A 23,438-nucleotide genomic window follows, 5' to 3' on the forward strand; every position below is an offset into this window, starting at 1 on the left:
CCTGGGGCTGCTGCCTCCTGCACTCCCTGGCAGCACTGGAGCGACTGCTTTTCGCCCAAGCTGCCGTCAGTGCACTTGGCTCTCACTGAGCCTCTGCAGCGGCAGCGGTGGGGTTGGGGGTGCATTTGCAAAGCCCCTGCAGCGGCCTGGCTCAGGGAGGCAGACACTGGCTCCTCCGCTCCTGAGTGTGGAGCTTTGATCCAGCGTGGCTCATCTGCCTCCTGCCTTCACACCCGGCTGCCGCCTCCCCGAGCTTCCGCTCTCGAGGTGGAGCACAAGGACCCGAGGGAGACGTCAAATGTCTCGCCAGGTTTTTGTTTGTTCTGTACTGCCCCAAGAGCACACTCGATGCTGTGCAGCCCGAGCTGAGGACGCGGTACCTGGCCCAAGTCGCTGATCAGCGAGCTCGGGAGGTCAGTGCATTCATCTGGGTCTATCCATTGCCAGGGCTTTTGATTCTTTAACCGTTTCAGCGCTGTTGGTTTGGGAGCCCTCTGCGCAGAGGCTGCGGGTTGCGGGGGGCAGGGAGGCAGTGGGGAATGGCACTGAGTCAGAGGCACGAGGCAGAATTTGCCATATTTGATGTGCCCAGAAAAAAGGGGTTGGGGAGGAGAGAGAAGGAGGGAAGAGAGCTACAGCGAATGTTGGAGAGCCCTTCAACAGCCATTGGCTCCATCCCTGGTCATCCCCTCTCCCTTCCTTTCCTGCCACCCCCCAAGGAGCATGAGTTAAGGGATGCTGGCAGAGTTTTCCATGCAGGGGCGAAACTGGTCAAGTCCTATTTAAAGGACGGCAACGTAAAACTGCCACTCGTATCTGCTGCCCTTCACGTGTGGGGCAGAGGAGGCCTGGGTGGGGGCCAAAAGGAGGAGACGCACCTCCCTCCCCAGAAAGCACATTGACAGGGGCACAGAGCAGCCATATTTTCCATAGGTTTATGGTGTGCTGGAGAGTGTGAGAATACATGAGGGCATATAAAAGAGACACTGTATTCATAGATATAAGGCCAAAAGAGATGGCTCTGATCATCTAGTCCAGTGGTTCTCAACCAGGGTACACGTACCCCTGGGGCACGCAGAGCTCCTCCAGGGGTACATCAACTCATCTAGAGATTTGCCTACTTCTGCAACAGGCCACAGAAAAGGCAGAAGTGAAGTCAGTACACACTACAATTTGATACAGACAATGACTTGTTTCTACTGCTCTACAAACTGAAATGTAAGTACAATCTGTATATTCCAACGGATTGATTTTATAATTATCTGGTAAAAGTGAGAAAGTCAGCACTTTTTCAATACTAGTGGCTCTGACGCTTGTATTTTTATGTCTGGTTGAGTAAGCGAGTAGTTTTTAAGTGAGGTGAAACTTGGGGGTACGTAAGACAAATCGGACCCCTGAAAGGGACACAGTTGTCTGGAAAGGTTGAGAGCCACTGATCTAGTCTGACCTCCTGTATAACACAGGCCGTAGAACTTCCCTGAATTAATCCCTATTTGAAATAGAGGAAAAACATCTGGTCTTGAGTTGAAAATTTCCAGGGATGGAGAATCCGCCGCAGCATTACAGCTGTGCCTGCTATAATCCAGGGGGGGGGAAGCAGGGGTCTCCCTCTGCGCACTGCTCCTGCCTGCAAGCACCGCCTCCGCAGCTCCCATTGACCAGGAGAGCTGCAGGGGCGGGGCTTGCAGAGCGGGGCAGCGTGCAGAGCCACGTGCCCCCTGCATGCCCCAGGGGCCAAAGGGGCGCGTTGCTCCCTTCTGGTAGCAAGTTGGTTCCTGGGTAGGCAGGGAGCCCAATGGGAAGCTGCACCCCAACCCCCATCCCTGATTCCCCTCCCAGAGCCAGCACCCCATACCCCTCCTGCACCCCGAACCCCCTCCTGTACCCCAAGCCCCACCCTGAGCCCCCTCCTACACCTTCACACTGTGCCCCAGCCCAGAACCCACTCCTTCACCCAAACACCCTTCCACAGCTTCCACCCCTCACCCCCTCCTGCACCCCAATCCCCTGCTCCAGGCTCAGTCCAGAGCCCCTTCCCACACTGCGAACCTGCGAACCTCGGCCCCTGCCCAGAGCCCACACCCCCTCCTGAAACCCAACCCCCTACCCCAGCCCGGTGAAAGTGACTGAGGGTGGGGAAGAGCGAGTGACGGAGAGAAGGGGGGATGGAGTGAGCAGGGTGGGGCTTAGGGAAAGGGGCGGGTCCTCGCGGAAGGGGCAGAGTAGATCCTGGGTGGCTCTAAGATTCAAAAAGTGATCTTGGGCATAAAAAGGTTGGAGACCCCTGGTCTAGAAAATATCATCAAAGGAGAATTTAGGTGCTGACCCCATATTTTCTAGATTTCTCTTCCCATGCAGTTTCTTATTCCCACCCAGGGGCCTGATCCAAAGGAAAGATTCCAATTGGCTTCGATGGGCTCTAGATCAGGCCCATTATTTGCATTAAAAACAGGATTTTTGATTTTTCACGAGATTCTCTGCTCACGCTGCATTGCCTGGAATCCTCTATTTCCACATCTGGTTTCTTTGTGCTATGGATGATTTTGATTTAACTGAGGAATAAACAGTAAGAGAACATAACCTCTCTTGAGGAATGCACGTGACCAGGCCCTCTGGTACGGACGGAAGAGAGAGGTCTGGCTGAAGCCCAGAGCTGGGAGTTACTTCTACTCCCAATTGTGCGACTGACTCACTCTGCAACCTTAGGCAAGTTGCTTCACTTCTCTGGGCCTCAGTTTCTCATCTGTAACACAGGAGTAAAATGTGTGCAGGGGAACGGAGGTTAATATGTGTAAAGTGTTTTGAGTTCCTTGCATGGAAGGCACAGAGCAGAGTATACAGTATTAGCTGGCTGGGGATAGAACTGAAGGAGGATGAATAATTCAGAGCACAGGAATGGTTAGTTTAAAAAAAAACCATGCTGAACCAAATCTTCATGTGGTGTAACTCAGCAGAGCTCTGCTCAGATGGGACTTGGCCTTTCCCCAGCTATTGGAGAGGCTAAGCATCCGACAGTGCTTCCATTATTTGTCTGTGTTACTGTAGCACCCGACAGGCTCCAGTCAGGGATCAGGCCCCAGAGCAGTAGGTACAGGACACACACAATGAAAAAGCTGACCCTTGCCCCAGACAGATTACTAACCACACTCCAGCCCTCCAGTCGGGGTGCCTCTCAAGTGACGTCGTCCACACTTCCAGCTCTCACTCTCTTTCCTCCTATCTTTCTCTTTATTTAGCTGGCGTGCCGATTATCCTCACTGCCGGGATCTGCAGCGCTATTGCTATGTCCCTGCCGGGAAGCAGACGGTCCTCCACTGGCTCTCGAAGGTGAGTACGTCCAACCCATTATTGTAGACGACAATGGAATCCGTGCAGTGCCTTTGCCAATAAAAAATACAAACTAGAGGCCATTTTCCCTCTCCTCTCAAATGCATTAGTGCAGCCAGAGTGCAGGAGTAGATCCAAGAGCTTTCATTTAAGAAGGGCAGCTAGCAAGGTCCTTTTCTGGACCTGGACCGGCAGCATTGTGTACAGACCAGACTCCAGGGTCGGGCATTTGTTCTGGCAGCTGCTGAAATACCTTGTGGTATGTCTTAACAACTCTTCTGCACAGCACTTGCACAAGGGCCCACGTTCCTGCATGCACACGTGCCTTTGTCTCTGCACTGCAGTGCGTGAAGTCGGGATTATCTCTTCAGTTCTGTTGGGCCAAAGGCAGGTGTTGATGGAGTGTCCTTGTCCTCAGCCACTGGTGTGGAGGGTGTGGGGATTTAAGGGGTTTGCTCTTTGAAGAAATGTTCCCTAGGCTGCCGTACTCTGGGTACAATCAGAGAACAGGGAAGAAATGCTTGTTCACACCAGAGTTTGTTCATTGTTCACATCCTTCCCGGACAGGGGTTATTTCACTATTGATTGTGTCAATGCCTTGCTAGCCGTACCTCCAGAGTGCGACATGATGCTGTCGAAGAAGAGGAGCCCAGAAGTGGCCCATCAGACAGATGTTTTGGGAGTAGGAGGGTTGACTTCGCTCTAAATAAAACCCAATGAGATTCCAGCAGGCTCAGGAGAGTGTTGGGCTTGTGGTGTGATAGGAAAAGGCTCTCTCGTTATAACAGAACGGGGGTGGGCGAGGAGAGTGCAGAGTGGCTCCAAACCAAAACGGCACCCGAGGCAAAATTCACCATGGCTGTCATTGGGCGCAAGACCCTTGCTGTAAGATGGGGTGGATTGGGGCCCTTTAGCCCAGCCCCTGTCTGCAGTGCCCTCTGTAGGGCTGCTCAAGAGAGGTAGGAGCTCTTGGTTGCGATGGGCAGTAGACATGGGAGATGGGGCGCAGCCTCCCTGGGCCTGGCCCAGGGAACGAGGGCAGCGCCCGGTGTGCAGCGCCCCTCGGCCCTCCCTTTGCTATTGTCGCAGTAACCGTTGTGAGACAGCCTTGCTCTGTTCCATCTTGATCCCCGCTGTTTGTTTTGTCCTTTTGTCTTGTGTGTCCTTGTGTCTGTGGTGGTTTGGAAGCCGGGGGTTTTATGGACGGAGTGGCTTGGCCTCGTTCTTTAAGTCTTCAGCGCCCCCTGCCACTCCGACTGAGAAACAGCCTCTTCTTCCTGCCTCCAGGCGCCCCTCTCCCCCCGTGAGCATGCGGGACACCTACGGCACCTCTTCGCTCAGCAGCAGCAGCAACTCGGGCTCCTGCAAGGGCAGCGACAGCAGCCCCACCCCAAGGTAACCAGTCCATAGCGCCACGGGGAGGCCGCCTAGCCTCACCCACCTGCTCCAATGACTAGCCGTCCGGGCACATGGAACAGGGACCCGGGCCCTTCAGTGGCTCAGTGAGATTTCCCCATGGGGGTCTTGCGTGTGGAAGCCTCTAAAGCGGACTGCTACGCAGAGTCTGAAAGCCCTTGCCCGGTCACTGGCTCTGCTGGCAAAGAGCAGCGTTAGAGTCTGAGCCAAGGGCTTGAAACCCCTCAAATCCCTTAGTCCCGTAGGTTGACGTCCCCGCAGGACGCTTGCGGGAATTGTGCACGTGCAGTAAGGCAAGGCGTGGCGCGATGAGGGTTTCGAACGGCCGATCTGCCGGTAGGTCGTGTCAGAGGAAGGTTTTGCCCTGGTGTCCTTGTCCAAAAATTTCCCCCTCTCTGCTCCATTTTCTTTCCCTTCCATCACCTTCATTTCCAAGCACTCTTTCCCCTTTGTCGCCTTCCCCGCCACCACAGGCGGTGTTGCATAGAGCACTGTGCGCCATTTGTCTGCTCCCCTCCCCCACGCCCTGGTGACATAGCGTGAGATCCTTCAGGAGGAACGGCACCATGCAAACAAGAGGTTGTTGTTACTGTCCCTTTGTGATGCCCGGGGGATGTTGGACTGGAAAGCAGGAGACCGGTGGACTTGTTGGAAGAGGAGAATTTTGACTCTACCCTGGGATAAAGGACAGTTGAGCATGGAGCATGTGAAATGGCCCCAAATATTAAACACAGCTCCCACTGCATTTCTTTCCCTCTTGGGAGTAGAATTCCCCCTGGGGATGCCGTGAAATGCTGTGATACCTGCTGCAGACAGCTAAGTTGGTCCCAGGGCTGTAATGGATCGTTTCTATCCCTCTTCTCCACTCCCAAACCTAGTCGCTGGTTCCTCAACGAATGGCCCAAGCTCATCATGGAGAAATCGACCAACTTCTCGCTATGAGTAAACATATGGCCCCCTCCGAGTTTGCTGAGAAGGACTTAGCAGCTCAGAAATCCCACTCTCTCTGCATTACAGCTGCTGTGAGCCCCTCTGCTCCCTGCCTGGCACCAATTCTTTGCTTACATGTCGCCTGTGTGTGCTGCAGCTAACGGACCAGCTCTCCAGTGCTGTAGCAAGAGCACAGTGCACAGCTGGCTTGGTTTGTCGCGTGCCTCTTCGCCCTTCGCGTGCTGCACATCAGATCTGGGCCTTGCTCTGTCACTTGTGTCTTGTCGTGCTTGACTCAGCCAATACAACAGGAAGTGTCAGGACTGGGTAAACGTCGGCGCTGTGGCCAGGGAATACATGGAGTGGGGTTTAACAGCTGAGAAGATAGTTCTACTTTTCCTGTCCCCCCATTGCCACGCTTTGCTCCCCAGTTAATGAGTGCAGTTCCACTGACGTCAGGGCAGCTGTGCTGATTAGCCCCAGCGGAGAATATGACTCGTTGTCTGCTGTGTTTTGTGTGTTTGGGGTTGGGGGCTGTATCGAAGCCCATTCCAGATGGGCCCCCAAATCTCCTTGGTTCTCCAGAGGCACACACAGCCCAAGGGTGCCCTGTTAGGATAGATATTCTGCTTTGAATTTCTGAATGAATTCACTGTTTGGGACAGCGATGGACTAATGATACTAGCCAGAGGCTGCGGCTGGACACTGCACTGGGCTTCCTCCCATAGCTCTGGCAATGACCCACAACCCTCATCCATGGTTCACTCCCTGTTTTTCCAGTCCCAGGCACCCATGCAGGCATGTCAATACATTTCCATCCTGAGAGGCAACCCCCTCTTCTAGTTCAGCCCTGGCCTTCTTGAGCAGTGGCTGCTAATCATGCCCCATTGTCCAGTGGTTTTGTGCTGTGGACAGGTGGCCGCCATCAGCCTTGATTTGCGCGTCTGATGCCACCAGGATTTGAACGTAGGAGTGCAGGAGCAAAAAGCTAGCCCGTGACTGACTACTCACCCAGCCCCTTAGTGTCCTCTGGGTGACCCTTTGTGGCCACGATGAGCAACTGCCTCAAGCAAGTTCTAATCCAGAGCTCTCTGCCTCTTGGAAACGTGCTCCTGGTGACGTATTCCTGGGGCGAGATCCCAGCTTGGGCTCTCTTTAGAAAATCACTAAGAATCTTGCATTGCCGTGGGAGCTCGCTCAGAGAGGTCAGGGTGTTTGCTGTCTGCAGGGTTCCCCTCTCTCCTAGCAGAGCTCTGCGACGGATCTACCCTTCTTATAGGTCCAGCTTTAGTGTTAGCGTTCGAATGTGTCAGTAACCAGGGCCGGCGATGTTTCTGTAATAAACATCTTTTTTTTATAATGAACCCTTTCTTTTGCTTCTGGTGGTTGTATTTTCCAGGGCTAAAGTGAAGTCCCTCTCCAGGGAGATGCCCCAGCGCCCAGTCTGCTGATAGCAGAGGGACTGTCGGCTGCTTGGGGGCAAGGGCCTGTCTTCAGTGTGTCCGTACGATGCTTTGTACCCCCATGAAGCTCTAGTAATAATCACCACCACCATAGCTCAGGGCTGCTGCACAAATACTGTCTACCTGGGGGGGGGTGTCCTAAAGGAGTCTGGTCAGAGGATACCTGCTTTAATTTCTGAATGAAAATATGTGGTATTCAGCAGTTCTTAATAGTCTTACCATGTGTCCCACTTTAGGAATATCAGGGTTCTTACACTCCTGGGTGTTGGGGGGCGAGGGGGGTCTTCTGTTAGTCGCACAGACAGGCTCCTTTCTCCCGTACCGATCTGGAGTGCTCTAGGTGTGGTCAGCTGAGCGCACGCTGGGATGTCTCACAGGAGTCCAGGAAGGTGTGTAATCCAGGGGGTTTGTACTTCAGATCTGAGAAGTGGGGAGGAAAAGGTTAAAGTTCCCCACTTGGTGAAACTCCTCTCTCCCTTTGAGACTCCTGGCTCCTATCAGCCTGTGTCCCGGTGCCTGGCTGTGCTAGAATTCCTGCCAGCAAAGGCAAGGGAATGAGCTGAGCTGAGGGCCAGGTAGGAACGGCTCTGTGCGGAGCAGCACTGATGTGGTTGGGATTGTTTTACTTGTAGTGCTTGGTGAGGCTGTTGACTGTCCTGTTTTCCTAGGCGGCCCATCAAGTATAGTCTGTGCAGCGATAACCATGGGATAAAGCCCCCCACTCCTGAGCAGTACCTGACCCCCCTCCAGCAGAAGGAGGTCTGCATTAGACACCTGAAGGCCCGGCTGAAGGACACCCAAGAGAGACTCCAGGACAGGTAAGTGCTGACGCAGATGAGCAGGTAACAGGAGGGTCCCAACACCAGTGGGGATGAGGAAATGGGAAGGTTGTAACTGAATGCATAGGAACCTCCAAATCAGTGTCTAGTCTCTGACAGTGGCCAGTATCCACTGCTTCAGAGGGCGGCGCCAGAATCCATGTAGTGGACAACTATGACCAGAGGGGAAACAGCCTTCCCAGCTGCAGGCAATTTGTGGTTGGTTTGTGCCCTGAAGCAGGAGAGTTTATATCCCGTATATAGGATAAAAATGTGTAGCTGTGGATGATCTCATTATCCACATGAATGTCTAATCCTTGTGCTAATCTGACTAAGCAGTCAGTAACATCCTGTGGCAGTGAGTTCTACAGGTTAGTCAGGAGTTGTGTAAAACAAAGTGTTTCTTTTTATCAGTTTTAAGTTTGTTGCCAAATTTGGAGATTGCAGAGACCGTGATTTTCACCTGGCAGGTTTTTGACTCTCCCATTCTCCATCAAGTTGCTCTCTGATCTGATTTTCTTGAGCAGCAGATATTAGTAGATATTAGTACACTGTGGTGTTCTTATATTTCTATCTGTATACTGTATATTTATTGAGCATTGTATATGAGTACAAATCCACGTCCCCCTGTCCCCGTCCCCCCAATACCTAATATCTTGGCGGTGTAGGAAAAGGGATGGAGTTGTGAACTAGACTTATAGACTCTAAGGTCAGCAGGGACCATCGTGATCATCTAGTCTGACCTCCTGCACATCTCAGGCCACAGAACCTCGCCCACCCACTCCTGTCACAGACCCCTAACCTCTGGCTGAGGTACTGAAGGCCTTAAATCATGGTTTAAAGACTTCAAGTTCCAGAGAATCCACCATTTACACTAGTTTAAACCTGCAGAGCTTAGAAGATTCTCATCTGAAGGGACCACAGTAAGAGATGGTCACAGGGTTTCTATTTGGCTGTCCCCGCACTTTGCTTCCCTCAGAAAGTATCCCCCCCCCCCCGTGTGCTTTCTAAGCCCCTTCCCCACTGAACACACACACCTCCCCAGTGCTGCTGTTACCCAAGGGAACCTGGGATTGAACAATCTAATCACAGAACAACTTTGTGCCAAAATACTTTGTGTTTCGGTTTACGACCATTTTTAGCCATATAAGTCCTGTCTGCCCTTCTCCTTGTATAGAGGGTCCTTGCGTAGGTGAGAGGAGAAAGATGGTGATTAGGGGGTTTGGACAATAATTTGCCCTCAGAGAGTGACCCCAGAAATGCACCATCCAAACTACTTTTAGCGTGGACTGTCAACACCCATGCAAAATTCCGACCTCCAGTCGTGTCACACCGGCCCCCTCCGGTTAAAGTGGTGGTGATTGTCTGTCTGTCTGGTGCAGGGATACTGAGATTGAGGATCTGAAGACCCAGCTCTCAAGGATGCAGGAGGACTGGATCGAGGAAGAGTGCCACCGTGTGGAGGCCCAGCTGGCACTCAAGGAGGCCCGGAAGGAGATCAAACAGCTAAAGCAGGTGATTGACACCGTGAAGAACAACCTGATGGAGAAGGACAAAGGCCTTCAGAAATACTTTGTGGACATCAACATCCAGAATAAGAAGCTGGAGACACTGCTGCACAGCATGGAGATAGCACAGAATGGGGCTGTGAAGGAGGAAGGGGCTGGGGAGTCGGTGGGGGGCTCTCCAGCCCGGTCGCTCACCCGCAGCTCCACCTACACCAAGCTGAGTGACCAGGCAGCAGGGGACAGAAACGCTGGCGACTCACAGACCCTGTCAGCTGAGGAGGTGTTGGACAGTGGCTTCGTGGCTGCAGATGACTCGCTGAGCCGGACGGACTTGCTGGAGCAGAGCAGCCTGCTCTCATCAGGGGTAGAGTTGTGCACAGAGGAGGGGTCTCTACAGAGCTCCTTCACGCTGGGCTCCAGACTTCCCACCAGCTCCACCTATGAGAAACTTCTGGGTACACAAGGCAGCGTGGAGGCTGGAGTGCAGGCGAGCTGCATGCAGGAGCAGGCCATCCAAACTGACTTTGTGCATTACGAACCGGACCTGGACACTATCCTGGAAAAGGTCATGAAGTCCCAGGCTTGCAGTCTGGGCAGCCCCACTTCAGTGTGGGTGTCCGAAATGGAAGACATAGTGCCCAGCTCAGAGACTCAGGCCCAGAACTTCTCCGGGACCACGGACTTGATGGCGACTGAACCCAACTCCGCTGTGGTGGTGACTGCAGGAGATGGGCCAGAGACTCCGGAGGGGCAAGAGGGCTGCCAGGGGCTGGTGACCAGCAACCCTGCTGTGCACCAGCCCTCGAGCACTAGCCAGTCGGTGAGCGTCGTTTGCACCCTGGAGGAAGACGCTGCCGAGCTGAGCCAAGAGCCCGCAGCACCGAAACCCTATTGGAGCCGCCATTTCCTTGTGGATCTGCTGGCCGTGGTGGTACCGGCAGTGCCCACGGTAGCCTGGCTGTGCCGTACTCAGCGGAGGCAGGGCCAGCCCATATACAATATCAGCTCGCTGCTCCGCGGGTGCTGCACGGTCGCTCTGCACTCCTTACGGAAGATCAACTGTCGTTCCGTTGGCAGCGTGCGAGATAGCAGCTGCAGCTCCCAGCCCTAGCTCCCCTCTTCCACCAGCCAAACACACTGCACGTGCTTCAAGGTACGACTTTGCGAAACGACCAGAATTTATTTGACCACTGATTGTAAATTCCAGACACACAAAACGTTCGTTTTATTTATTCGAAGTACATGGGCAACTTGAAAAGGAGGACTTGTGGCACCTTAGGGACTAACCAATTTATCTGAGCATAAGCTTTCGTGAGCTACAGCTCACTTCATCGGATGCACCTTGACATCCTCTGATCTGCTGCATCTAGAATCTGCACTTCCAGGGGGCCTGCCAGGGGCCTGAGGAAATGAGCTTCTGGGTTTGCTTTGGCTTCTGAGATGTTTGAGGAATTAAAAAAGGCCAATTCTGGAAGCGCAGAGTTGAGGGGGGGCCACCCCAGCCTCCTGCTGAAGGACACTTGCCCGGCAGGCGATGTAGCTGATGGATTTTGCACTGTCCACAAGCGAAGTCTGTGTAGCACAGATGTGTATGTACAGGGTGCGTCTACACAGCGCAACCTCCTGCGGCAGCAAGGCTCAGAGCCCGGGTCAGCTGTCTCAGGCTCGCGCTGCAGGGCTACATATTGCAGTGTCAGCATTCCTGCTCAGGCTGTGAGACCCTCCCCGCACCAGGTATCGGAGCCCAGACTCCAGCACAACCCCAACTTGCTGTTTTGAACCCTGCTGCAGAAGCCCGAGTCCGTTAACCTTATACTCTGAGACTTGCTGCCACGGGACCCTTTTTTGCTGTGTAGATGTACCCACGGCCACTTCGTCTAGGGAGAAAGAGCACTACAAACCCTTTCCTGGACTGATGGATCCCTTCCCCCTACACCTTTCCTCCACTGACTAGTCCTCTTCTATTGTTCCCTCGGGACATGGCTGGGTCATTTGAAAGGCTAGCTGCCCAGCTGGCCTTTTATTGTATCATACTTGTTCTTACAGTTGTTCCTGAGTCCCAAGAGGAAAACACCATGCCTGCCGTCAGCGTGAGGGGAGCCCTGCGGGGAAAACCGTGCCCAGTGCTCTGGGGACACAGGTTAATGGTTAAGTGGCTGCAGCTCTCAAGTGACGTTGCTTGCAGAGACCCATTTTAACGTGTCGAGAACAAAGGGGAAATCAAGACGGCATGGGCAGGAGAGATGGGGACAAGGGCTAGAATGGGGGAGGTGCCTCTCTAGAATAGATGTCCTTATTCCCAACATGCTTTGCAGAATAAACAGGGAGAGGACTGAATTCCCGGTTTGCAGAGAGGAGTCTAGTCTAAATCAGTGTGAGAGCCGATGCAGAACGTGGCTTCCCTCCTTCTAGGAGCAGGGTGGAGCAACGAGGGTTGCCCAAGTCTGCTCCCGTTGCCAGTGGCAGAGTCAGTGACTCAGAATCCCTTCCCCCAGAGGATGGGGTCAGAGGACAGAGTGGACAGATGCTTGCCTACAAATTCACTTTGGAAACCACGTGAACGTCACTCCCTTATCCTTGTCCCCTCCTGGGGATTTGGACCTGTTGGTTCAAGTCCTGCTTTGCTGACCCAGTTCTAAAGCTTTTCGCCTCCTGGAAGATGTGACAGTAAGGGCCCAGTGGCCAAGCGAGAGAAGCCAGATATACCTCATGTGAATCTCCATAGCCAGAGCCACCTGCTGTATCTCTGTGCAGTATTGCATATGCACCCAGGCTGCCCATGGTGAGAACTCCTTAAATTCTGTATCTTTCATTCTGTGCTTTGCACCATGTTCACTTTTTGCAAACAGAAGCTCCATTGTGGAAATTTCTCTGCTGCACACCTCAGATGGCTGCAGGTTTCAAAGACAGGCTGACATCTGCACTGCAGGTGCAGGGTTTAGGGTTACACTCAGACAAGGACAAGCCAAGGCCCCGGAGTCCTTTGATGCTGCTCTGCTTCCGTCCCAGCTCTTCGTCCTGGAGCAGAGAGAAGCAGCTGGGGTTTCCTCAGGCCGGAGACGCGGCTCCCTTCAGTACTGAAATGTCCGATAGGAGTGCAGGGTGAGAGTGTTTTGGTTACGCTAGGGGTGGGGGGGCATCTGGCTGCCCATTGCCGCAGAGCTTTCGGTGCTGATTCTGACAGCTGGAGATGCCTGAAACTGGCATGGAGTGGTGATTTGTTTTCAGTGGTGGCGGGGACAGAACAGAGAAGGCAGAGGGCCATGCAGGGCACAGGGAGCGCATAGCCCTGTTCTCTGGAGGCAGCTTGTCTAAAACTTAGGCTGGCAGAAAACATCTTCAAGTGGCCTCCTGAAATCCCTTTAAAAGCCAAATTTCACTGCCGAGATTGATCAGCTGGGGACAAATGCCTAGAGAAAATGAGGCCTCATCCAAACCAGCTCCTCTGCCAATCTAGATGTTCAGAGCAAGCCTGCTGGCGTACGCTCCAGCGCTCCGACGGGTAATCGGCTCGGGGTTGTCTGCAGTGTTCAGCCCTGAGAGTGCATAAAATCAACTTGGGGTTTGGGTGGCCTTGCCCCTGTCTTCTCTGTGAAGTGACTGACCCGAAGGGCCAGGCCTTCAGAATGGCGAGTGCATTTTTGTGTACACACACACACACACACACACGCATGCATGTACAGTGATAACTATGCACATATACTTTGTTTACAGAATTGCACACGTGTTTCTGAATCTGGCTGCAAAGGTTTTGTTTACCCTGATGATTACTTGAACAAACAATGTTTCTTCTTTTACGTCCCGCTGCCATCTCCTCCCGGTCCCGCTGCCATCTCCTCCACACACATTGGGCGAGGGAGTATTTATTTTAATAGTTTCATTTTGTGATGGTTTAAAGCTAGTTTTCTGGCGGGGTCCAATCATCTGGGGCTGATCACATTGGTACACCTCCCAGGGTTTTTTGCCCTTTGGTCAGACTGTCAAACAGCTTTATTTAGACTTTACCAGAGATGGCTGGCTACCTTGGTCATGTGCCCTGCCCATTTGTTGAGCGGGGCAGGGGGGGCAGAGGGGTGTTGCTGCATGTGTTGATGATGCCACATGCTCGTACTTTCACAACCTGTGTCCAGCACGTCTGGACTGTCACAAATCAATATCCCTTTGAGACAAGCGCTTGTTGCAGGGTAAAAGTGGGCTACTGATTTTCAAAATGTGGTAGCCAGTGGGGGAGCCTGGAGTGAAGGAGCCTTGGGTTTGATAATGTAATCTAAAGCATTTGGGGAGAAATGGACAAAATCCAGTCAAAATGGCAACTGTAATTGGAACTAGGATCTAAGGCTCTTGTGCAATGTATTTGTGAATGTGTGTACATGTCTGTTAGACGATCCAAAGCTCTGCCGAGAAATCAGTGTAGGGTTATATTTGAAAGAGAAATCTATATATTTTTTAAATACAGAACTTAAAAGCTGTAACCACTTTTTGTTCCCAGGGGCCTGTAATCTTTGTCTGTTGGTGGATGTAATAAATGGCATTGGGTCTCTGCCGTGTCTGTTTCCATGTAGCCAGCCGTAGGCTTCTGCTCTGGAGAGAGCTGGGCTGGAGCACACGTTCCGCAGATGTTCCCCTTTCAAAGTGTCCCCGCCTCTGAGTGGCGAAACACTGCTAGGGTGAGGGCCCAGCCCAGGGGTGGCCAACCCATGGCTCCGGAGCCACAGGCGGCTCCTCAGAAGTTAACGTGCGGCTCCTTGTCTAGGCACCGGCTCCGGGGCTGGGGCTACAGGCGTCAACTTTCCCATGGGCCGGGGGGTGCTCACTGCTCACCCCCTGGCTCTGCCACGGGCCCTGCCCCCACTCCACCCCTTCCCGCCCCCTCCCCTGAGCCTGCCGTGCCCCCCCGCCCCAGAGCCTCCTGCACGCCACGGAACAGCTGATCGGGGTGCGGGGAGGGAGGGGGAGGCGCCGATTGGCAGGGCTGCCGGTGGGCGGGAGGTGCGGGGTGGGGGAGCTGACGGGGGGCTGCTGACGTATTACTGCGGCTCTTCGGCAATGTACATTGGTAAATTCTGGCTCCTTCTCAGGCTCAGGCTGGCCACCCGTAGCCTAGCCCCTGCTGCATGGACTTGAAGCCTGGACCCAGAATGTACATTCTGCTCCTGGGGCGCTAACGAGCTCTCAGGCCTGGGCAGTCAAACCCGAGCCAGGGATGGAGAAGCAGCAACGCCCAGAGAGCCTTGTGCTTGAGGGCTCAGCCGAGGCTTTCAGGCAAGCTGCATTGGTGGGGTCACGTTTCCTTCTGTGGTGTGTGTCTCAGGGAGGGCTGGGGAAGTAGGAAGGCTGATAAAGCAGACAGGGGATAGGGCACTTCTCGTCTAACTCCTTGATTCTCAGCGTGGCAGAGGCCCAGCACAACATCCCTTGCCAGCAGTGGCTCTTGTGGACCATGGAGAAAGGAATAAGACGACGTCTGCTAGTGTTGAGTACAGCGTTCTGAGCCAGGACTGGGGAATTTATGCTGCAGGGTGTTAGGACTTCAGTCCACCAGTCCCCACTACGTCTCTTTGGGTAGCAGCCTGGGTGTATTGACATGCACCTGTCTTTCTGCCTTGAGGCCTTTCCCATTCTCACCTTCTCTACGCCTTAATCTGTGATGGGACAAACCCCCTCTGATCTGACCTGCTCTGCAAACACCTCCCTCAAGCTGGCCTGGGATTTAACTGAGGAAGAACTCATGCCCATGGTTCCCCCCCACCCCAGTTTGTCACGTCCCAACTTGTGCAAAGAGGAACAAGTGCGAATGCATTGCTATCCAGCCGCAGGGCTCACCCTTCAATAGTAAACTACTTTGGGGCAGTATTGCACAGTGGTTTGGGCACACTCGATGCTGGAGTGGCCACTGAGCCAATGGCCACTCAACTGAGTGATTCATTAGCTCCTAAAACTACCCTCACTTCCCTCGGTTTAAGAACAGGCAAAGAGGAACATTTTTAATTTAGTTTATTAAAATAGCTCTGTGTGTGTGGGGTCTTGAAAGAGTTGCATCACATGGCCTCCACCAGGGAGGCCCCCCACAACCACTCACCTCTCTTTTGTGTGTGTACACCCGCATCTCTACCCACATCCACCTCCCCACACTCCTTCGGACACCAGCCGATCAATGGACAAAACAAGGCTCAAGCCTGTCCAGGTGAATGAATAAAAGATTAAAGGAAACAGTTGGTCTTTGCTCTAGAATATTCCCCATAGAGATGCACCTGTTTTCCCACGCATTGTAGGAAAGTCTTTCTTATAGTGCATCTAATAAAAGGAAGGAAGATTCTCTGAGCTCCCACTGACCAGGTGCCTGGCTTTAAACATCAGGAAGAGAGTGGTCCATGGACGACTTGATCTGCCCAGGTGACAGCCTAGTTAGTAGATGGAAAAAAGGTCAGTTAGGAAGTGTTTGTGCCAAGGATCTGCCCAGTATCTTTGCCTAGCACACCTCCCCCTTCCCTTGGACAGCGCCTGCCTGCCGTACATGTGTGGGGGGTGGAGAGGGCAGGAATTGACTCTTCATGAACAGCACCAAAAAAACTGTACTAGGTAAACCAATGTACGTAGCACAGAGCGTGCCCAGTGCTGTCAGAAAAGGAGCATGACCTGGTCCCTCAAACAGCGTCGACTCTAACCACGCAAGGTACAGAGGACGGTGGAGGAACGGGCCTGCAAAAAGCCTGCTGAGGGTCCTTGGGACTTTGCATGAGCATTGTTGGCACCGTGGGTTCTGATCCTTTTAACTGAAAAGGGAAAGATGCAAGAGTCCAGCGGCAGCCAGCGGCCCCATTGTGCTAAGCACCACACAGAGGCTGTGGGGGATTGTTGGCACCTATGAAAGGCATAATTTCTTAAATTTAAAGTAATTAACCAGACCCTTCTCTAGCACCTGTGACTGAAAGCACCCAGCACTTCACAAACGTGTTAATTTCAGCTCAGAGGCTCCCCGCGGGGTCAGGAAGGCTGATCCGCGGTGCACAAACGGGACCAGCGCAGCGGCACTGAGGGCATGCCTACACTGTAATAAAAGCCCCGGGGCACGGCTGTGGCTGGCCTGGGTCAGGTTCGGGCTGGAGTCCAGGCTCTGAATTCTAACAGAACGCTATGAAGGTCTCACAGATGCCTCCAGCTGGGACACACCGGGCCAGGACGCACTCACTTTGCCATTGTATGTGTGTGGGAAGCCAATGTCCCTACCGTTTGACCATGTGCTCGTAGATCACTGTGGGGATGATGGTGATGGTGACAGCGTTACCAGCTGTAGCCAGGATATCCAGGATTTGTTTGTCCTTGAGGGGGGAAGAGTTGAGAAACACGATATCACAGACCCACCTACTGCACAGGCCAAGGGCTCCCCCCTAGGCCGAGCGAACGCACACCTGCCACTCCACTGTGCACTCCTGCAGCAGCCCAAGGAGATGTAGCGTGGCCAGAGCGTAGGCCTGTCAGTTCCCTGCTAGGTGTGATGAGTTAGGCATGCATGGGGCGGCTATTTGCTGTGCAAACCTCGCTAGTAAAAAAAAAAAACCCGTCAGCCTTGATTTTTTAAAAAAATTTTAACCCGGCAGCCTTTAAAAACCAAAGACTCTCGCACTAGGGGCAGCTGCAGGGACCTCCCACAAACCAGCCCTTATTCAGGCTGACATCACACCAGTTAACTTCACTGCATGACATGAAAAAAGACTTTGTTTCACCCCCGTGCTGGGGCCACGCTGGGCCCCCAGTAAGAGGGAGGCCAGGGAAGAGGGACCAAAACAGCCACTGAGTGTGTTCGGCAGCCAACTACTCCAGTTTATATTTTCAGTTCCGCTACGTTTAACAAGAGATCAGCTTCCTTCAGCCTCCAACTGCCAGTTCTTTCTTTTAATCAAAGATACCATCTGGGGGAGATTTTCAAAGCCACAAGGGGGCGTTCGGGACCCGAGTCCCACTGAAAGGGGCTGGGTGGCTCTAGAAAATCTTCCCCGCAAACTCCTCAGTACCCAGCTGCTCTGTCTGGTCTGACCCATCTCCACAGGAAACACTTCAACAGCAGCAATTCGCGAGGAGGCATCAGTAACCCACAGTGGCAGCGTCTCAGACCACTCAGTCCCGTTTCTCAGGAGAGAGACAAATCTTCAGCTGTAGGGCACCATAGCCCGATGCAAGGGGCTTCCTACGGCTGCCCCAGAGAAGCGGGATTCTCCCTCTGTGGGACCAGGCCCCGAGCGAGGGATGGTCACAAGCAGGTCCCTTTCCTGGCCAGGGGCCTGGCTCAGGGAGTCTCACACACGCACCCCTCCCGGCACGTCTCGCCGGGGGCTTTTACCTTCAGGCCGATGATGTTCTGCCCGTTCAGCTCACAGATGTAGTGGTTGATGAGGAGGCCGTTCCGGGCTGCAGAGCCGCCTTTGGTGAGAGAAACAATCTTCCCCTTCTTGATGACAAACCCCACGTGCCCCGTGCTGTCCTTGTGCATCGTCACCGTGCGCTGGAAGGGCCTGGGGGAGGCACCAGGACACAGGCGATTAGTTGGGACCTGACGCGCCGCTGAGAAAGCCGGACACAGGCCGAGCGCGCCCCCCCACCCCACGCACCTGTCTCGCACGATCACGACGATTTTTTCTGGGGAGGCCTTTTTCAGGGCCCTGTTGGCCTTGTCCGTGCTCCAGCCAGCGCAGTCCTTCCCGTTGATCTGCAGCACCTGGTCCCCGAAGCGCAGCCCGACGAGGGACGCCGGGGAGTTGGCCTTAACCAGCTGCACAAACACCCCCTGCGGGATGAGGAGGAGTCCGACTGTCACATGGGCAGTGCTGGGTGCACCAGGCATCCCGTGCCCGGGAAAATGCTCGCATCGCTCGATGGTGACCACTCCAGCTGACTGTGGAGCAGCTCAGCAAGGGATGCTGGCCAGTCCTCAGCTGGAAAGACCTGGGGCTGCAATGTGAGGGTTTGTGACAGAGGAAAAGGACCACAGTGGGCACTGCCAGGACGAGCCCGGCACTAGGCTGGCTCCAAGGGGTTTGTCTCCTGGTATCCCATTTCACGGTCAGAGCACAGCAAAGTGCATCCTCAGACCAAACAGATCACTATCACAAAGGGGTCCTGCTTCTCTTTGTCTTAGTTCTTATTAACGCTGAGGTTGCTCAGCAGGTCCCAGCCCCGGCGCTCAGGAGCCAGGCATGATGGGACCCCAGTGAACCCAAGGTGAGCGGCGCACACTGGCCTCAGAACCAACCTGGTCGATGCTTTTCAGCTTGAGCCCAGTCTTCCCGTGCTCGTCCTTGCAGAGGTGGAGCTCCCGCAGGCCCGGCCTGATCTCTGCCCTGCGCAGCCCGAGGTTGTTTCCCGTCAGTGGAGCGACCAGCACACCCTGGGAGGAAGGGACCAGCGCCCCTGCCTGCTGGAGAATCCACCCGGCACATGAACAATCTGAGTCGACTCAAGGGCAGATAGTCCATGGGGTGGAATGAGAGTGGTGGGGGAAGATGGCACTAGGGCTGGTCCCTCACATGTGTCTAACACCGGAGTGGGCAGTGGGGGGCCAGGGGTGGGGGGAGATGGGAGACTCTCTGGTAGCAGAGCCAGGCAGCAGAAAAGGGAGGTGACCCCCTCCCCCCATGCATATCCCCCAGCCCCTTGGACCCAACTGGGCCAGGACTCAGACAAAGCTCTTTCCTCCAGAACTGCTGCAGAATGTTGCAGATGCCAAGTGCAAAACCCAGCAATGGTGGCAGGAGCAAAAGCCGGCTGCATCAGGAGTAGCCAGTGGCTGGGGGCTGTGTGGGAAGGCGAGATTCCAAGCGGCGAAGGAGACAAGGATACGGTACATTCCCCAGAAACGAGGATCAGCCCAATCCCCGGCATCAATTAATCCCCGAGAGATCTATGGGCTGGCCAGGAAGCGAGACTCAGGCTGGCTCTCCCAGGGCCACTCCTCAGGCACCCATCTGCTTCTTCAAGGGTACTTTTGCCTGGGTCTGGCCTGCCGGTTCCTTCCCCTCCTACCAGGAAATGCTACAGAGTGTCTGGCGTGGGTGGGGACGAGGACACAGCTTACTGGGGCCTAGGACGTGAGTAGTACGAGCGGGGGGACAGACAGGCACAGTTACATTCTCTGGCCAGACAGCGATACCTACGTTGCCACTTGCTGGGACCAGGGCTAGGTCCTTCTGGACCTCTTCACTGGAGAGCGAGAGCCCCATATAATCCCCAAGCTCCCTGAGGTTTGGGTACAGAACAGGTGGGGCTGAGGGGGGAAGACAGAAGAATATTGTCCATTCAGAGAGCTAAGCTGACCAGGCACCGCCCTGGGGCCCTGTCCTCCTGCCACAGGATTTGAGTGCCTCCCTTGAGACGAACAGCAATTACCCACGTCCTGCAACCCCGAGACCACCCGACCCTGCAAGACAGAAGCCCTTCGCCCCACTGCAGGACTGATGCTCTGAGCCCCGGCAGGTACGCCCTGGCTCTCGAACTGCTGAGCATTGTCATAGGCAGCTCGGAAGTTTGGCCACCCCTGTCCTATAGCCTCAGGGCAACGATCGGACCTTCCCCGAGATGGTCCCTCCCCCCTGCGTCACCCCAAGCAGCCAATTCACAGCCCCTCCTCACTGTGCTTGGCCTGGCAGGGCAGTGCAGCTGAGACTGACCCTTTGGTCACTGGGGCATAATTGCTTTCCCCTGCCCCCTGAGCTGCCATGGAAACCACTCCTGGTCTAGAAGACTCTCCCTCGAAACCAGCTCTCGTGGCGAGAGGCTGAGTCTCAGCTGGGACGTACCGGTCGCCTTGGCTGGCTCTGACTTCTCTGCAGCCCCAGCCAGAGCCCTGCTGGCTGCATTCGCCTGAGCCTGTGAAGAGAAGACAGACCTCACTATGTGGGCATGGAGAGCGAGAAGGGTGGGTGCATTTTATCACCCCACCCCCCCAGCTCCTGGGGAGCTGGGATTGTCCTTGCGCTCTGTCAGTGGCTGGAGTGAATCCACGCCTTCCCTTTCAGCACCATGTAATGGGCTGGGAAACACGTTCTCAGGGCAGGGTGCTGGGCAACAAAGCTGAGCTGGTCACTGAAACCAAACCACAGGCAAGGTGGGGACCCTGCTCACTCAGTGTCCGAGGCCTTCGCTTGAAAAGGGACATAGCACATCACTTGGGGCAAGGCCGTCAGGGCACACCATCACCGCTCCTCCACACAGGCGGGGTCACACTGGAGGCTTGGCAGAAGCTGCTCCAACAGCTGAGCTCAGTGTCAACTGGACCCAAAACCCAGCCTCTTACCTGCAAGGTTTGATCCACCTTCATGTCCTCCAGTGATGGGTACAGAGTTGACATGGCTGCTTCGTCCACAGGAACCACCTGTAAGAGGGCATGCGAAGGCAAGAGTGAGATGGATGCTCTGGAGCAGAGAGCAAAAGTTACATTCCTCCCCCACACCCCCAATTCATTGTCAAACCTTATTCTGAGCTGCCTGATGTACCAGTGCAAGGAAAGGCCCAGCCTCTCAGGGCACAAAGCTTCACACACTGCTACACTAATGTCCAGAGTCAGCACGCTGCAGGGCAGTCTACATGGGGCTGGGCAAGTACTGTCCCACAGTTCCCAAGTTTCAGGTTCCAATGTGGCATGTTCACGACACACAGCCCAAGATGTCAGATCAAACATAAAACACTCTTGCTGGAGTGTTGCTAGTTGCAAGGTAACATTGCTCTGTTCTTAGACTCCAGAACCCTCACGTAGCAGAACCAAAACCAGAGAGAGAAAGCAGGCGGCTCCCTAAATCAGTGATGCACAACTCACCCCCCCGTCTTGCTTTAAGCTGTTTCTTTCTCTCCTGCACACTTTGCTACAGCATCCCCTAGCTTGCAAGCAGGACCAGGAAACCCCATGCAAATTAAAATGACAGCCTACAATTCTAGCAGTTTTCAAATACACCACAAAACGAACCCAGCAGCTCAAAGCAAAACCTGAGTCCAAACCACTAGGGTTCACCTCCCTCTGGGCTACAGCCACAGGAAGGATAATTCAGACCAGGTTCACCAATCTGCAAGAAAGAGGCACCTGGCCCAAGTGTCTAGTTTGGAACATGAGCTCTGTCTGGGTTCTCTTAGCCAAGCTGGGCACAATTCTGCTCCAAGCCGCCAAAGCAAAAGAGATCAGCCCAATCATCCCCCTGTAACCCGCTCAGCTTCATGGGCAAAAAGCCCAGCGGGGGCATGAGCTTAGGACAGGATCATGGCATCACGGCCAGTCCCCCAGACGTGATGCACGTTGGTGCGACAGAACAGAGACTGTGCACACACGCAGGCACACAAACGCAAGCGTGCGACGCACACACACACACACACTCTGCACATGGAGCACATAAGGCATCAGGGTTTCGGTGGAAATTGCCAGGGCAATAAGGTTTTTGTCAGGCTGAGTCGTGCCTGGTTCAGATTCTTCCCTTGTCACGTCAATGTCAGTGCCCGCACCACCCCGTGCAATTAAAACTGCATTGTCCCCTCCTGCCGCTTGAGGCTTTCATTTTGTGCACATGTATCACATATCCAGTCAGCTCCACAAGCTATTTATAGCCAGGTGGGGAAACTGAGGCAGAATATGGTCTCGGACCTGGCCCAAGGTCGCACAGGAAGTCTGTGGCAGAGCCAGGAATAGACCCACAGCACCTGGTTCAACACCAACACCACCAGACCAGCCTGCCACTGCATTCGAACCACTGCAGCCCTGGCGGGAGGGAGGGCAAGGGTTGGGGGGGGGGCTACACACCAAGAGGTAGCTGCTGTAGAAGACTGGCGCCATGCCTCATACATTTGTTCTCTGTGTTTTGCTGGCTTCCAAGCCCTACCAGTAACTACCCAAGTGCTGTGGCTTTAGCTGGTGTGACCTGCTGGCTGAATAGCGGCCTCTGTGCCATTAATACCCCCATAATAAACAGGCAGCGGGGTGGGCGCCTGCCCCGGCGTCCGATTTCCCCACAGCTGTGAGCCACCCCCAGCGCTGGGAGCTCAGAGCACAGGAGGCCTGTGTCAGCAGGCACTGCCCATGAAAAGATCCCATTCAAACAGGTTGGTCACGTGGGGCCTGGAACTGATACAGCTTCGGGTCCGGGCCAAGTTTCTGCAGCATCACATGATTGGTTTCTGCACATCAAGGGAAGGAGCCCTAATGCCAGAACATCTTAAAGGGATAGGATCCCTTTTCTCTTTCGCCTAGGCACCTCCACCACCCACAAAGGTTGGCACAGCTCCTTAAAACTCCTCGCCTGCAGGGCGCTCCAGTGGGCTTATGACTGGGTGTTTTAATGTCTTTCTGTGCCCAAGTGACATGTCCCTCTGTGTATGTGTGTGTGGGTACAAGCACATCTGTCCCTCTGCATGTGTGAGAGAGAGCGAGAGAGAGCCCGAAATGGAGCCTACAAATGAAGCACAGGGGAGGATATGACAATACGGTTCGCAGCCTCAGCCCCTGACCTCCACAGACAGAGAGAGATGCACACACAAAACCCAGGGTACAGTCAGGCTCTCTCTCTCTCTCTCTCTCTCTCTCTCTCTCTCGCACACACACCCCTTACCCACCTGTTGGAAGATGCTGCAGGTAAATTCACATCCTGCTCCAAGGAAAATTCTCAGATCAAATCTGCCAATTTGCCCTCCCTGGCAAGACCTGGGTCTTCCAAAAAAGTTCCCCTGCAGACTCCACAACCCAGAACAAGGCAAGGGAGGCAGGGGTGTCAGAAGGGGAAAGGGACCATCAGCACATGTGAAACTGACTAGTCACTCCCCTTGTCTGAGATGCAAAAAGGACACAAACTGTGTGACCAGCCCTCTCAGTTGTAGGTAGTTGGTAGCACAGGCCCGGACACTGGGTATGGCTGGTTTTATAGATATGGTATCAATTGGCATAGATCCATGAGAGTCAATTGGAGTGGGCGTTGGCCCACAGGGTTTAAGTTAACATGGCCCTGTTA

The 23,438-nt window shown here is 54.2% G+C and overlaps 2 protein-coding genes across 2 annotated transcripts; one reads left to right on the top strand and one right to left on the bottom strand.

Annotated features, from left to right (window-relative positions):
- The first annotated feature begins 2,932 nt into the window (after positions 1 to 2,932).
- Positions 2,933 to 13,998, top strand: SNPH (syntaphilin). The gene is given in 5 exon segments (XM_077832400.1): positions 2,933 to 3,174; positions 3,177 to 3,327; positions 4,615 to 4,722; positions 7,805 to 7,954; positions 9,337 to 13,998. Coding segments are annotated over 5 exon segments (1,854 nt in total). The 5' UTR covers positions 2,933 to 2,966; the 3' UTR covers positions 10,574 to 13,998.
- Positions 13,999 to 15,668: 1,670 nt separating this feature from the next.
- On the bottom strand, positions 15,669 to 23,156 carry SDCBP2 (syndecan binding protein 2). The gene is made up of 9 exons (XM_077832181.1): positions 23,047 to 23,156; positions 20,750 to 20,827; positions 20,253 to 20,322; positions 19,611 to 19,720; positions 18,710 to 18,874; positions 18,069 to 18,244; positions 17,801 to 17,972; positions 16,690 to 16,781; positions 15,669 to 15,863 (listed from the first exon to the last, which is right to left on the bottom strand). The coding sequence occupies exons 2-9, from the start codon at positions 20,801 to 20,803 to the stop codon at positions 15,809 to 15,811; spliced, it is 894 nt and encodes a 297-aa protein (XP_077688307.1). The 5' UTR covers positions 20,804 to 20,827; positions 23,047 to 23,156; the 3' UTR covers positions 15,669 to 15,808.
- Positions 23,157 to 23,438: the final 282 nt, after the last annotated feature.

This window comes from Eretmochelys imbricata, chromosome 13 (assembly GCF_965152235.1).
Source record: "Eretmochelys imbricata isolate rEreImb1 chromosome 13, rEreImb1.hap1, whole genome shotgun sequence".
Lineage (NCBI taxonomy): Eukaryota > Metazoa > Chordata > Testudines > Cheloniidae > Eretmochelys > Eretmochelys imbricata.

Bases quoted from the DNA above. Each gene is read 5' to 3' on its own strand.
- SDCBP2 (XM_077832181.1), bottom strand. From the start codon at position 20,803: ATGTCAACTCTGTACCCATCACTGGAGGACATGAAGGTGGATCAAACC. The intron at 18,245-18,709 runs GTTGGTTCTGAG...CTCATCCCGCAG, and splicing joins AGCTGAAAAGCATCGACCAG to GGGGTGTTTGTGCAGCTGGT. The intron at 16,782-17,800 runs GTAAAAGCCCCC...TCCCCCCTCAAG, and splicing joins AGAACATCATCGGCCTGAAG to GACAAACAAATCCTGGATAT.